Here is a 16,675-nt window from a genome sequence, read left to right as displayed (position 1 = left end):
AATGGAAGAATATTAAAGCCTAAATGATCTGTGATATTTACCTCTTTAATTCACTAAACATGATAATCAAGAGTGATCAAATATTAACCCAAGTATCGGTTTCAACTTCTAGTGATATGTTGTGATAAAATCAAAGTGTAAATATAGAAACAAAGAGGACGAAAAAGAAAATAAGTTAAGAGGATTAAAGAATACATCCAATGGAAAAGATGAATATTTGGATAGAATTAATAACATGCTATAAAGAATAAAAAGCTTAATAAGAAATATTTTCAAAATCAAGAGCTTGAAACAGGAGATGAACCTAACCAAAGTATTGGACAAACATGTTATTAATGGAGTTTCAAATTAGGGATTAGGTTCAAGAATTAGGTTATAAGTATGGTAACAATATCTCAAAAATTTTCTTAAAAAACATGGCAACCAAATTAGGGGTTTTTTTTAGAATTCCATAAAGGGGTTCTAGGGTTGATTTTGCCAAAAGAAACAATCCTATCAAACTTGCCTTATTTACAATAATAGCAATGTGATAAAAAGGGTTCTTTCATAAAAACCTAATCACAAAGGGTAAAGTTTTATGAAAATAATAATAATAAAAAAAGAAAGATAATAACCTAAAACATTTTCCTATATCAATTACCTTCAACACTGCATCATAAGGGTAATTTGGTCAATTACAAAAAAAAAAGGTTACAATAAGAAGCTCAGGACACAAGAAGTTTATTGTGTGAACATTTCATTGCAAAACCCTAAGTTAAACCCTGACTGAAGATATCAATAGAAATTTCGGACCGAAAGGATATAAAACGGTAATAAAAGTACAACATCATAGACAATAGAATGGAAGAAGGCATCAAATGGATGTACATGAGATCGATTCAAGCAAACCCGAAGCATCTTTTCACAGGCCGAAGAACCGGATCGAGGAAATTCGGTGACTGATCTGGTGCTGTTTCAAGAGGTGTTTTAGGAAGATGCTTCAGAAAGGCTTTCACTGCTCCGGTCACTCCGTCCTCAGATTCCATTGCCTTGGCCAGTTCAACAGCACGCTCTTTCACCTGAAGGGTTAAAAACATGAAAAGAAAAATAATACGAAATTTTCATTTTACTAGGGCACTATGTTACATTTAGGGTTTGGCTTTGACACTAACACACCTTTATCTATTTGGACAATCCACAGTATAATGTAACTGCAAGAGTAACTAATAGTCTCATATCGGTTAGGTAATAAATACGGATATCATGATGTTCATTTAATGCTTGCATTTAATATGGTCTTAAAGTTTGGTTAATAGATTCGTTAGCAACGTGTCGGCTAAAAACAAACAAGACGCATATTTGTCAGGTTAGTATACATGGATACGAATAAATAAGGTTGGGTCTTTCATAATGTATACTTAAGCTATTTAGGTAGTATTGAATTCAGATTAACAGTAATGGCAAGCTAATTGAGAACTTGTTTGATTGCCTCTTTGTTTTCATTTTGACTATAATTGAAGTCATTTACAAAATATCACTTCTGGTCAAGGCACTTTCATAAATAGATACGAATATCTCGCATATGGAAACAGACTATAGGTGAAGCATATAAGGGTGAAATGTACATATAGAAGCCTACATGATAGTGCACCGAATTCAGAGCATCAAATCTCATTTGACAAAAAACCTTGCAAGTAAAGGTATGCACAAATATGAAAAGAGAAAAACAGCCATACATGTTAAATGAATGATGTTAAGAAACTCAAGATCTAAAAGAAAGGGATTGCTAGCATGAAATTCTAGATTAGCAGTACACCAGAAAGTTACTGGTACTTGGCAGCTGACAGATTACCATTTACTGCAAAACCTAGTGAGACACATGCAAATATGAAGTTTACATGGTATATATACACACAATTTTGTATTTTTCTAGGTGTATGCATGCAATTTTCTCTCCGAATATGAACTAAGCATTCACAAGAAGATGTTCTCATTGCAGAAAGGAAGAATACCTTTGAATCCAACATGAAGTTTATGGCCTCAACCAGCTTTGGTAAGGAGAACTGATCAACAGGTATAGGAGCCGGACCTACTCCTCTGGCATGCACCCGATCCCCCCAAAAAGGTTGGTCGCCAAAGAAAGGTACAATGGTGGTTGGACACTGCACAAAAATAGACGAACAAAATGTAAATAACACACTTCATAAAGAGTGCCGTCATTTAAGTCTTGCCTTCAAGAAATAGACAATCTGGCACATCCAAAATAACCATGAGATGTCAGAAAATGGCAAATAAATCATCAGTCGAAAGCGCGGAAGTACTTTTTGCTCCCAGATGTTCATAGACAATTTCACAGTAACCCTTTTTGCAAATATTTATGTGTGAAAGCATAGTATTATAGGCATCCAAGGATCTCAATAAACAAAACAAGAAAGAGAGGGAAAGAAAGGTACTGCAGCTTTAAGGCCGGCAGCTGTTGTTCCGGCACCCCCATGATGCACCTAACAGATAGGAAAAAAAAATCAAGAAGCATGAACAGATATATCGGTGTATCGGTGCAAGAAGAGCTAAAGAAACATAATTTAAAATATATAAATATACATAGAAACCTGGTGTTAATCATGATTCCACAATTTTTGAGGAAAAAAATGTGCAGTAAACAGCAATGATTATGAGGAGAAATGATCCATGCAGTAGAATTTACTTTAATAATAAATGCATTCCTCTTTTACACCTTGAATGGATATCCAAATCAAATCCAAGCCAAGGTAACTTGGTGCAGGATGAAGCCCCACTCCAGACCCAAGGCAAATAACCAGGAAGTAAAGAGCCTACTTCATTTTTTGCAGAATTTAAACTCATGCAGTTCTAAAGAAACACTGTAAATTCATCCAGAATGCATTAAACAAAAAGGAGGTTGGCGTTGTCCACCTGAGGGACTCTATCTATCTGAAGGCACAAAATGTAAAACATCATAAACAGAAACACATTTTTGCGGTTCATCTTTTTAGAAGCAAATCAAGTTAAAATCTCACCTTTAGAAGTAGGCCCACATATTGATTGCTTCTTAAAGAAACTAGATAGAAAGATTATTTTGAATAAGCATTGGCCATAAATGCTATAAATGAACAGATTCTAAACACTGAAGAAGGTAGATGATGCTATGCCAATCCTCCAGCTGTCTAATAGTAAAACCATAATCTAGCAGATTTATCCAAAGTGTTTTTTCACAAATACTATAGCCACAGGTAGTTATAATAAATAACATCATATCGGATTGTATATGACTTACCACTGCCTTACACTGCAAAAACAGCCAATCATGAGGAACATTATCCAGCTGATAAACAAACTCCTTAGGTTCCGCCACTGAGAGAATATATATATCAATTACAAGGGTCTGAAAATTTTAAAGCAAATAAAACTGACCGAAGATTTGTGACAAGCTTACTAACAGTTTCCAAGACCACCCCATCCCTTGTTAATAATGCCTCTCTGACCAGTGGTTTGCAGTGCCTCCACGATAATCTGGGTCATTTTTTGTGGATCTTGTACAGGCTGTGATATCACCAACAATTTGACAAAGAAAAGACACAAGAAAAATTACTAAGAGAACACATTCAGAAGCATATGGAAATATATACTAATGAAAAGTAAATTTCATGCCTACATGCAACTAATTAAGATATTAAGCAGGTATTATTGTGGGAAGAAAACTGCAAAAACACAGTATCAAAGATTAACTTTTGAAAAGATTGATCTTCATTGTTAAAATGTCTCCCTATTTACAGACATTAAACTTTTCTGAGGCTTAATCAACTTTAAGATCTAGCCCTCAATCAAATATTAAATCTTTTGAGGTCCACTAAAATTCCTTTTTGAGGGTAAGAGCTCTTATAACCTACATACATTCTCATACTATACATAGTGTTTCTGTCTTCAAAGTGTATAACGCTTGTGAGTTGTAAAGGTTAGCAAAATTTTAATAAATTTCACATGAACCTCCAAGTTAGGCAAGCAAAGACTCATTTTCCTCCCTAAAAACATATTTACTTGACCCTAAACAGGAATTGGACAAATGATTAGCTAAGTCCATGAAAACGTGATTGCCAATAATAGGAGAAAGAAGTAAATGAGGCCACTCATCAAAACAACAGTCCCATGGCAGGATTAACAATGGTTTTCAGAATTACATTAAATTTACAGCTATAAGCTTATATACAAAACTTTCTGTTCCCGTTTTGTCTAGACTGCTTTGTAGCTTAACTTGACCCCACAGTCATACATGGTCTTCAAACAGATAATATTAAGCCAATATGATCCATGATCAAAACATATTTGTGCACATTAATCACTAGTTGTGATTGCTTTAAAATTGACTGGTAGTACAGCAACATATCTTGGGAATTTGTTAACATAAGAAACAATAAGAAGGATAAGAGCTTCAATAAATATGCCTCTAACAAAACAAAAAGCTAAATATGTAATCATTTTCTACAACTAAAGGAAACACGAAATATATTCGACATGTATCTACATTAAATTAGTGTGAGCTTGGTAATAAAGAAAGCACCATATACAATAATCAATACTACATATATACAGCAACTCCATAAATTTACTTGACAACAGAAGTCAGTGTAATGAATCTGTATTTTAGGTTCGCTGGAGACAAACAGCCAGGAACAAGTAATATAATTTACACTAGAGAATTATGACTTACAAGACTTCCGAATCCAATATAGATGGGCTTATCACCAGCTTCAAGCCAATTCACAAGTGGCTCAGGAGGAACATAGTTTGACGCAAGGTCAAGGAAGCAAAACCCAACTACATCAATTTTTGGTCCCCAGTCTGCATGTCATGTAAAACTATGCTGGTCGGATGTCATAAACAACAATACTTGCAACACAGAACTAATAATCTTTTTATGGAAAAACTATAGTCATATAAGTAAGAAAGGCAAGATATACCTTAGATTCTTAGAAGAAATTCTAGATAAACCTAATAAAATTCGAAATTACCGCTGTGTAAACCAAAATTATGTATTTAAACTAAATAAAAGTAAGAAAGACGAGAAATTAACTACAAAATTGAGTAAATAACTATAAATTTGTCATGGCAGCAACATAGCCAGATGGTTCTTGACAGTTGACACAAATGTTTATAAAGTGAACAGATGGTCAAGTTTGACTTCTGGAGATAAAGATAAATATTTACTTGACTTTCCAAACCAAATTTTTAATCAGCATTTCCAGACAAATGTTGCTAATAGGTGTCATTCCTATAAGCAACATTAGACAAAGTGCATTAGACAAATATGACATGTTTCACATAATTAAATGCCAATTCAAATGGTGTGCTCTAATAGCTGGTCAAATTTTTCATAACAAAATCCATAAAAAAAATCTCTTTTAGACAAGGTAAAGGTAGTAAGACCTTTAGGTTTGGGAACAAGATGAGGGCTCCAAATATATGCATGTGGTGCATCTGAGCCAGATGTGTGGCTGCCACTTAGGTATGTAACTGGTCGAAGCTTCAGCTTTCTCTTTCTGAAATCATTTATCATGTCTCGTATTCCAAGCCAAATCATAGAATCAACAATTTGATACGAGAGCTGTAAATATTTCAATAAAACAAAAGTCATGAGCATAGAATGAACCTGATAAGAGAATGGACAGATAGACTAAGTTGCGAATAAAGATCCATATACAGTAAAGTTCACAAACATCAAACACAAAAATGTCATGTGTCAAGCTAAAGCTGCAATAATTGACTTCAAAAGCTACAGACTCTCTACTCCCCTTTCCTATGTTTCACAACAAAAGCAGACCAAAAACCCTACAGTCTCAATTCAAAAGCTTCAAAAACAGAAAAGATGGAAAAAAAAATGCAGTTGGCAGAAGAGTTAGGAACCCTTTCTAAGTGTTGGGCAATACATAACTAACTTTGCTCATTTGGAATGGACCACAACTCCACATGTTTTTTCAACAATATTCATACTCTGAAGTATTGTCCTATTTCTTTTATAGCCCCACATTATCCCACTAAGCATTCATAACTGCATCTGTCAATGTTCACGTCCATACTGCATCATCTCTTACCATTGGTCTCATACTTGCCTGCTGACAACCACATTAATCTTGTCTCCCAGTAAGCCTGTGCATGGGCAAATACACCTAAATCTACCATATCCTGAAGTAGGGTTGGCTTCCTTTGTAGCAGCCTGACAGCTTTCTGATTTAGTAGTTGTGCAAATTGCTATAATTATAGCATTGTAATCTACACCATAAATCATAATGAATAGAGTGGGGTCTTTGATTAGGAATGCTGGTCTCTTATTTGAATTAGCAAGATCATCATTCTTCTTAGAAATAATTTATTCTTGTAAATAGTATTTAGCATTAACACTAACAAAAGGGGTTATAGAGTTTTATGCTCCTAATTAGATGAGCTCATTAACAACTCCATGATATTCTTACGACAAAGAAGATATCTAACTTACTTGAATAATTCTGTTTGGTAACTGAATTAAAATTTTCACTTACTCTATATCCAGCAGATTGTTTGACACGAGAAAGCGGATGAGGAAATTCACTTGTTGGCCTGACAGAGAAAACAGACATTTGTCAGACCAAACACAAGCCATGCATGATTCCCATGGTGGAGAAATTCAACAATAGTACATTCAATCCAGAAAATAAAAGTTTTTAACCATTTTCATCTTTTCTCCTGGAGAGAAAAATCTGGAAAACTGTCAATGCAAGAGAAACTAGAATCTCATATCCAAAAAAAAGTTGGGAACAAATACTCACGACCAAGGCATAGTGAAAAATATATGAATAGGTACTTTTAGAGCCTCTGCCACATGCGTATGTCCTGAACAAGCATAAATCAGATCAGCAGCCAGACTCAAGATTTATAATTGCAAATAAAGCAAAAATAAAACTAAATCACCTGGATTTAAGAAACATCTAACATGTCAAACCCACCATAAGATTCCTTGATGTGTTTGAAATGGAAAGATTCAATAAAAAGAGAATGTGAAAACCAGTCTAATGCAGTAAATTTCCATAAATAACTTTTTAGACCTACGACAGAGTAAGCTGAATCAATAGTAGACACAACAACTGGATACAATCCAGACAAAATTTATTATTAAGTATAGAAAAAGCAAGGGATAGTTCTGATGAGGTTTAAGACCACTACATAAATTTTTCAGAGAGCAAACAGCAAGGGAAAGTCTAATACGTTAAGAATTTTTCTTGTCCTTGACACATCCCTTTGCCCTAATTGTCTTATTAAACAACAGCTCTGGAAGAAAAATAGTTGCGCATCTGTGTAAGCATGCCATACTTCCTACTAATCTTGTCTTGTACAATTGTAAAATCAAAATTTCAGAGTCTTGATTGCTTAAATTGACAAATCAGAAAGAAAAATACAATCATATTATTTTTGTAATTTGGAAAGGGTCAAAATAGTAGTCTTAAAAGCATATAATATTTGAAGGATCTGTTTCATGACTTTCGTCGTTGTGTATTTGAAACACCAATGGCAAATGAGAACTTTCCCAGCATACCAAAGTCCACCACTTACACAAAAAAATAATATTTGCCGTAAAAACAAATTATTGCCCATTATAAAAACTCAAAATTTTATTTTTTGTTCATTAATAGATACTTTAAAAGCACAAGAAACCATTACACTCTATTAGAGCCTTCCCTCAAACAGCCAACTTTGACATCAGATCTATGTTCTTCTTTGCAAAGACATTTAAAGAACCTATAACTAACGAGAGGTAACTGATAAATTGATTAACATGAAATACAACGCCATTTGGGATGTATGTCCTAAAGAGTAAAGAAACATCTTCAATATGATCAACTAATTGGAAAAGAAAACCACCCAAGGTCTGCGCAGATGGAATTGCAATTTACCATATTCGCCAGAAAATAAATGTCCTATACTAACTGAAGTTAATAACTTTGCAAGAACTGAGAAAAACAAAAATCATGAAAAAACAATATAAGGCAAATACTGTGCAAAAGAAGATAGAACCACACCATACGCAGGAGGATTTGCAATTATAGCATCAGCCTTGAAAGGAACACCCGTATCTGCATCTGCATCTTTGCAGGCCGAGTACAAGGAATATATGATGTCTTTGAGTTGCTTTCGCTGAACTGTTATCTCTGAAGGCGCGGAAGGTAAGAAACCCTTATTCTTGACCATATCTGTACAGATTTACCTCAAAGTCAAAATTCCATCCACATCCAGTATCTAAATTTGACAAATAATAAATAAGAGAATTAAGTACATTCAGCAAGAACTTTTGGATCCCCGCCCAAGGGGTAAAACTCTAGGCCTGCAGTCAAAACAAATTCTTTGAAATTTGCATGAGTTGCCAGCCTAACACGATGCCCATAGTCCTGAAAAGAAAATTAATGAATATTAAAAGAAGCACATAAACAGATAGGTGTTCCAGGAATACAGTATCCAGGACACAGATACAAGGCACAATTCATTTGTTACCACCACAAAAAGTTTAACAATCACAAGGTTTTGCAATACTTAATGAAGAGAAAATAAACAAAAATTAAAACTACTATTAAAGACTTCTAGAAGTAACCTTCGCAGAACTCTTAATTAGTAATGCACACAAAAAACATTTCAAGAGAATATTTCAGATTTCTAATAATGTCATCCAAAGACACCATAAATACATTGTAAAATGATGCCTATTGAAATCGAGGAATAAGCAAAAATAACCTATAAAATAAATAAATCAATCAATCAATCAAAAAATGTTTCAGTTATCCATTTTATATAGGTGTCACTAATATCCAGAATTTACTTGACCAGCAATATTATTTTTTTATACTACACTTTCTAAGGCAAACCGTTCTTTCAATTGCATACATCACCCCCCATGTTCAGTTCCATTATTCTTAATTCAGCACTTTACTTGAGGTCCTTTATTTATTGGCACATGTGTCTCCATTCCAGCCTTCTCAAAAGTGGCCAAGAAAAGTGAACTCAACTTTAGCCTTGGAAATCATAAAACTGGTTGCATGCCTCATAGCTCATGATGCACATGAAAACCTAATGAATCTATTGCATTCACAAATTTAACTAGAGTGCATGACCTGATGAATCAAACTGCATGCCCACTATAGCTAAGAATCAGAAATCATCAACACTTGACTATGGGAAGCCTAAGCCAAGTGCGTGCCTATGTACAGAAGTATACTATATAAAATGGTAAAAACATCTAGAAGGCAAAAGCTTATGAGCACAGCTGACAAACACAGAGGGATGTAAGACTAACTGCAAGAATGTATTTAAGCAATAACAAAGCATCACAAATTTACAATTACTTAAGTCACAGGTTCAGAGAAACTCAACAACCTGCAGCTTTTTACCAATGGCAATAAATGGTTGCACATCTCCTCGAGTGCCCACAATAAGAATGACTATCTGAAGTGGAGGTACATATTGAATATCAGCCACGTCAAATGGTTCTTCATCAACTAGATCAACATTTCCTGTGTCATGATCAAATGCCGTTGTGTCTATATTACTTGGGACTTCAACTTCTACAGTTCCATCATCTTTTTACTGTAGCAATTCGATTTAACATCTTAATCTGCAGTTTATAGAAGAGCAGCAAACAGAAAAGAAATTATTATATGTGGGATCAAAAACACTGCTACATTTCAACAATTTCACACACACATATTCATGAACAGGGAAAGCTAGGCAACCCATGATGCAAGCAGTGGAGTTGATGCTTTTATATCAACATATAAATGAATAAATGCAGCATAGCATTATCGACCCTAGATAGAAGAAAAAAGATGACTAACGACAGAGAAAATAAGGAGAAAGTCAGCATATTAACAGCATTTAAGAAGAACATCACATGAGTGAGAAGATATGAACTTTAATTTTCCCATAAATGAAAAGCAAATCGGATATGATTTCCTATGGCAGTTTAGTAGAAAAGGAATGCCTTCATTATCTACATATTTCTATATTAAACCAATAAAATGCACTGTTAAATTCATGCGAAAGAATGCACCTCAATAATAACTAAAAATCTAATCAAGAATATGGTAAGCAATAAGCTACAAGAGAAACATCTCAGTGAACTTAGTTGGAGAAATATTTGCAAGAAGGCATAGGATGTAGTGTTTAATGATATGAAATTTTCACTCTTGTTCAAAGGTGTATAGATATTTGCAGTTTCCATTATTAAATTTGGAAAGGCCCTGTTTGCATGGCTAACAACATTTCTTCTAACAAATTGGAAATCATTTTGTTACCCATCAACAAATAACAATTAATAATAATAATAATAAAGAGGAAGAAGGAGACAGACAGACAGACAAATCCATGCATATCTTGATGTAATTTGATGCGATCAAAGTACAAAAGCAATCAGCAGGCAATTCAAAGACTTCAAACCTTTTCTTTAACAGGAATCTTATCATCAAATAGTTGTGCTGTTGGATCAGAAATTGGAAGGTTCTGTCTTCTCCTTTCAGTTCTTGACCTTTCCAAATTAACCTCATCTGTGGATGTACCTGAACTTTCATCACTCCTTGTTCCTCCTGGCAAAGTATTAGCCCTGGGAAGACTCCCGCCACTAATAACTGCACAGTAATGGGCTCAGAAATTCCATGATTCAATATACTAAAAATGTATGTCATGACTAATAAAATAACAATTTTATCCTGCAAAGACATATCGCATATAAAACAATTTTAACATGCAAAATAAATAACAATAGTAATAGCACCCCTCTGTATTTAGGAATGGGATTAAACAATAATAAGACTTATGCAAAATATTTTGCAGCCTTAAAGAGTTCTTTGCCAATCATTCCTATCAAGGATGGTTCAAACTGATCTTGCATTTTACAAGTGCTTATATTATTCCATAGAATATATGCATTTATTTCAGTCACCTTTGGTCATCCTCCATTGTTCCCTACCATCAACACAAACTAAAGTTCCTCTCCTAGGTGTAACTAGCTCTACTCTTCATTAAATTAACCTGATATGTCTGTTTCGTTCATCTGACAAATTCCCTAAACTAGCATTTTTCTTTTCTAATTTTCACTGCTAGGTCTGTGATCTTACCATTGCAGAATGCCAACTAGAGCTTGTTTAGTTCCGAAAGCATTATATTCTGTCCTTTACATGCACCAGATTGCACAATTTAAATTTAGAAGAGGTAGAAAATCAGAATATTATATCATAGTACCATACATCACGATTCCCTTCCCAGTTTCCTATCTAAAATATCCACTCCAATGAATGTTTGAAGAAGGTAAACTCTCAAGGCCCTCACTAGAAATTTGGCTAGCAAAAGTCATCAATCTACTTCAGCCAAGCAAAAATCATCACATTCCCTGAACACTAACAAAGTCAAAATCTTTCTTTTCTTCAAACATCTCTCAGTTGCCAATGTTACAACAAAGTATTCAAAGTTTCACTAGTCCTCAGCAGCTTGAAACTCAGTATAGCCATAAAATCATCTTCAAATCCAACAGAGTAAACTCATCGATAAAAATGGAAAACCTTATCCGCGAAACTTAGATCTACTTCAAAAGCATACCACATCACACAGTTGATCCTTTCCAAGGATCTAAAACAACTTACCTTCCCCTCATCCAAATCAACCAGACCCCTAAAAACATCAAAAAAAATCAACCAAAACCAACCTAAAAAACACAAATTTCACACCAACCAACACCTCAACAACCAACCAACCAAAACACAAAAAGCGCATCTCTTTTCCACTCCTATCGCTTCCAATCAACATCTCCTCAGACCAAACACACCGTAAGACCAAAAACCCTCAATCAACATGAAACCACAATGGAAAAACAAAGCAGGACATCATCAAGCAGAGAAATCACTACCATGTTCGCAAGAAACACCATGAAGAGCGTGAGGACAAGTAGACGAGATGAAGAATGGAGGAAAACGCTTACCAGTTGGCAGCGAGCCCCCCGCCGCCGCGCCGTTCGTCGCCATATCCACCGCGCGTGCGAAAGAGAAACAGAGAGAGAGAGAGAGAGAGAGAGAGAGAGATGCAAGGCCAGAAGAAGTTTTAGAGAAAGTTAAAGGACACGTGGCGGGGTCCACACTGTAAAGAGAGAAAGGATCCGAGTTTTGTGTTTAGAGAGAGAATTGGGACAGTGTCCGCAAAAACATAATTTTTATTATTATATTTAAATATCTAATATTGTTATAAATATTATAATAAATAGTGTAAGTCTTCTTATGTAGCAAACCGCCCATGTGGTGTTGTAACAGCCGCCTATGTGATATTGTGGTAATCACTGACACTGTTATTATTTCACCTATTAGATATTTTGGACCATCAGATAAAATCAATCCTGATTGTTTATTCAATTCGTAAAAACCTATAAATATCCTCTACATTTATGTAGTTTGAGAGTGTAAAAAAATAATAATAAGTAAATAAATGAAGTTTGGCGTAATTAACGGTGATCGGTATATAAAAAAATTTTGTTTTTTTCTCTACTTATTTTTTTATTTATAAAAAATTTATATATATTTATATTGAAGATGAATTACTTATTGTTTATATAATATATATTATTATAAAATAATATTTAAAAAATTATAAATTTGTTACTAATAAATTAGATCTTGCTTGGTTGGAGGCATGGGTGAGGATTGCATAGAAATTATTTCCCATTTTTTTAATAATAAATGTTTGCTTAATTATTTCATTAAACAAAGTAAACGCATAATTGCATGTGTTGGTATTCAATTTAATAGCTGTAAAGTGGCAACCCAATGGAAAGGAATCCTTCTTGCATGGCTCTATTATTTATTTATTTATTTATTTATTTGAATGAAATGCAACAAATGTATGTCATAATTGTGCACGGGTGTTTAACAAGCTCAATAAACACGTGTTTTTACTTTATGTAAATTTTGAAATTTGATCTCTAGTTTGGCTTTTAAAAAAATACCTTAAAAAAATATAGTATCAATAGACGAGGAGATCATTGGTTTCTATTATTTTATTTTATTTATTTTTTTATTTTTTATATTTTTGAGAAAAACGATAAACACTGTAATTTCAGTGGACGCTGCATGATGCAGGGAAAGCAACGCTTCAACGTCGACCCACATGCCTTTTATTTTATGTAGAATACGAGGTTTGACACGAACGCTTTTTACGCAGCAGACTCGATACCAATCGACCCAGCGCCAGTTTGGCTATTATTTTTATTTTTTTAAAATTGTTTATATGGTTTTTCTTTTTAATTCCTAATTCCATTAGGAATTTATTATTAAAATAAAAATAATAATAAGATATTTAAAAAATGAAAATGAATAAAAGAGAGAGGGAAAAGAGGGAGTTTGAAGTTTTAAAAAGAAATTTAAATTCAAAAAAGAAGAAGAAGAAGTGATAAGAATTGGAAAAAATTTGAATTTAAATTTTAAAAAAAATTCTCACGATCGAAGATTTTTCCAGGGTGTTGAGGATTTTTGGGGAACAGATGCAGAAAAAGAAAAAAAGAACAGAAAAAGGAAGAGGAAAGAGATATATATATATATATATATATATATATATATATTCGTTTGAAATTTAATATATATATATATATATATATATGAATAATAATAAAGGAGGGAAATTCAAAAATAAATAAATAAATAAAAATAATAATAAATACAAAAAAATGGAGATTATGGATAGAGATCGAAATTTTGAATTCAAAAATTTAAAAAAGAAAAAAAGAAAAAAAGAAAAATCTCACCGGGAGTCGAGATTCTCTGAGGGTTGAGGATTTTCGGGATGAAAAAAGGGACAAGGAAAAAGGAGAGGGTTTTTGGAAAAAAAAAGGGAGATAGACAGAAGAAGGAGAGAGTGAAGAAAAGAAAAAGAGAGAGGAGAGACAGAACAAGGGGAGACTGGAAAAAAAAGAAGAGAGAAGAAAAGATAGAGGAAAGAAGGAAGGAGAGGACGTAGAGATTTTCTACAGATAAAAAAAGTGACGATCGGAGGATTAGCATTTTTGTTTCTCTTTTAAAAAATTAAATTATTTTTGCATGTAAAGAGAACCGGATGCCTGTGCCCATGTTAGTATGAATTTTTTTAATGTTTTTCATGCATTTAAAGAAAGGCAACCATGCATGTGCATGCATTGATAGCCTGTTTTTTTTTTTTCTTCTCTCTCTCACTGTCTCTCTCTAAAAATATATATATATATATAATTATGTTCATGCTTTTAAAGAGAAAAAAACACATGCAGTATTCTCTCTTCTCTCTCATTCATGCTCTCTCTCTCTCTAATATATATATATATATATATATATATATTTTATGCATTTAAAGAAAAGGAATCATGCACGTACATGCATCCGTAGTATGTATTTCTTTTCTCTCATTTTCTATCTCGTGCTCTCTCTCTCTTTCTCTCTCTCGTCCTCTCCGAAGAAAGCATCACACCGAGAAGACGAGGAGAATGAGTGAAATCCTTCATGTTCGGGAAGTAACGTGCACCGGGCACGGCATCGACTCCACCGGCAGGTATCAAGGTGATACCGATTTCCATCTTGAGAGGGTCAATGTTTACTACAACGAGGCCAGATACGGTCGTTTTGTTCCCCGCGTCGTTCTTATGGATTTGAAGCCCGGAACCATGGATAGCGTCCGAATCCTCAAGCTCACCACACCTAGTTTTAGCGACCCGAACCATCTGATTTCCGACCTCCGAAAGTTCACCTACAGCGCCCTCACCATCCCTAAGCTTACTCAATAGACGTGAGACGTCAAGAATGCGATGTGCGTCGTTGATCCCCGGCATGGATGTTACCCGACAGACCCGCCATGTTCTGTGGCAAGATGAGCACTGAGGAGTTGGACGAGTAGATGATCAATGTGCAGAACAAGAACTTGTCCTACTTTGTCGAATGGATCCCCAACAATGTGAAGTCCACCAACGACCTCTCTGACCACTTCACAAACAATTTATCATTGATGTTCGCCTTCTTCCTCGATCGCCGGCAATAACTCCATCTATTCTCCACACCTAGTGATTCCAGTTCCTCTTCTAAATATCAAGACCAGTCTCCAGTAGAATTCACAGTGATGAGGTTTGAAGAGGAGGATGATGAGGAGGGTTGTAAAGGGCTAAGAAGGAGAGAGAGAATGAACTGTGCACCGACGAGTCACGCCAACGAATACACGAACGAGACAATCAACGACGATCTTATTTTTTTTTAGCAGTGGTTGCTGATGGTAAAAATGGATCATCGAGTATGCAAAGGCCATAGAGCTTCAAAATGAGGTTATATTCTTGAGTATCAGTTTACTGGACAGGCTCCTAAGCGAGGGATACTTTACTATAGATAAGAGCCTTTTACTTCTGGGAATATTGGATTTTCTGAGCATTCTTCTATCTGCGTTAATGGTGATAATATGAATCAAGAAGCAGCTATAGTTGTTCAAGCCATCATGTTCAAGAAAGCTATCCTAAAGCTAAACCCAGTCACTCATGAGAAGCTATTTGGGCTTGGAGCTTTATCTTAGAATAAGTTGAAACAAAGTTCAAGATCCTGAATACTATTGCTAAGAGTGCAAGAAGTGGTCACAAAGGGAAGCAGATGTTCAGAAAGAATTTAAGCTATGTTGCCGAATTTCCAAAGTATAATATGAATTATGACTTCCGAGATTGTGCTCGCATTATAGAAAGGTTTGGTGGAATGTTATAGCTAGCCAGGCAATAAAAAAGAGAGGAAGAAAAAATAGAAAAATGATGAAAGGTGAGAAAAAAAGAGAAAAAAAATATGGAAAAATGAAGGGTGAATTTGAAAAAAAGAGAGAAGACAAAAATATGGAAAAATGAAGGGTGAATTTGAAAAAAAGAGAGAAGACAAAAATATGGAAAAAAATGAAGGGTGAATTTAAAAAAGAGAAGACAAAAATTATGGAAAAATGGAAGGATGAATTTGAAAAAGAGAGAAGGAAAAAAATATGGAAAAATGGAAGGGTGAGTAAAAAATGAGAGAAGAAAGGAAAAATATGGGAAAAATGAAAGGATGGGTTAAAAAAAGAGAGAGAGTATGAGGAAAAAAGTAAAGGATGAATTTGAGTGGGGGTATTTTTGGTAATTTTTTTCTTCGCGAGGCTTCCTCTAGAAAAAAATCCTATGAAATTTCTCTAATTCCACCTTGACTTTCTTGGGAATCTGAGACTTTTCATAAAAATTTTCTCTAATTCCACCTCGAAGCTTTGGCTTTCTTGGGAACTGAGAAAATTTTCATATTTTCTCTAATTCCACCATGAGCTTTTGGGCTTTCTGGGAGTAACGAGACTTTTCATAAAATTTTTCTCTAATTCCACCTTGACTTTCTTGGGAATGCGAGACTTTTCATAAAATTTTTCTCTAATTCCACCTCGAGCTTTGAGCTTTTCGGGAGTATGAGAAAAATTTTCATATTTTCTGATTCCACCACTGAGCTTTGGCTTTCTTGGGAGTAAGGACTTTTCATAAAATTTTCTCTAATTCCACCTTGAGCTTTGGCTTTCTTGGGGTAACGAGAAAATTTTCATATTTTCTCTAATTCCACCATGAGCTTTGGCTTTCTTGGGGTAACGAGAAATTTTCCATGAAATTTCTCTCGTTCCACCTTCAAGTCTC

General features: G+C 34.4%; 1 protein-coding gene across 1 annotated transcript; it reads right to left on the bottom strand.

Moving 5' to 3' along the window:
• Positions 1-610: 610 nt before the first annotated feature.
• LOC120275851 (sterol 3-beta-glucosyltransferase UGT80A2-like) lies at positions 611-12,104 on the bottom strand. The gene is given in 15 exon segments (XM_039282569.1): positions 611-1,058; positions 1,992-2,141; positions 2,433-2,480; positions 3,272-3,348; positions 3,435-3,537; positions 4,703-4,833; positions 5,419-5,596; positions 6,528-6,585; positions 6,795-6,858; positions 8,043-8,213; positions 8,297-8,408; positions 9,388-9,594; positions 9,596-9,625; positions 10,447-10,634; positions 11,981-12,104. Coding segments are annotated over 15 exon segments (1,740 nt in total). The 5' UTR covers positions 12,024-12,104; the 3' UTR covers positions 611-878.
• Positions 12,105-16,675: the final 4,571 nt, after the last annotated feature.

This window comes from Dioscorea cayenensis, chromosome 2, assembly GCF_009730915.1.
Source record: "Dioscorea cayenensis subsp. rotundata cultivar TDr96_F1 chromosome 2, TDr96_F1_v2_PseudoChromosome.rev07_lg8_w22 25.fasta, whole genome shotgun sequence".
Taxonomy (NCBI): Eukaryota; Viridiplantae; Streptophyta; class Magnoliopsida; order Dioscoreales; family Dioscoreaceae; genus Dioscorea; species Dioscorea cayenensis.
The sequence above is the reverse complement of the archived record's forward strand: the minus strand, read 5'-3'. Positions and strand labels throughout refer to the sequence as shown.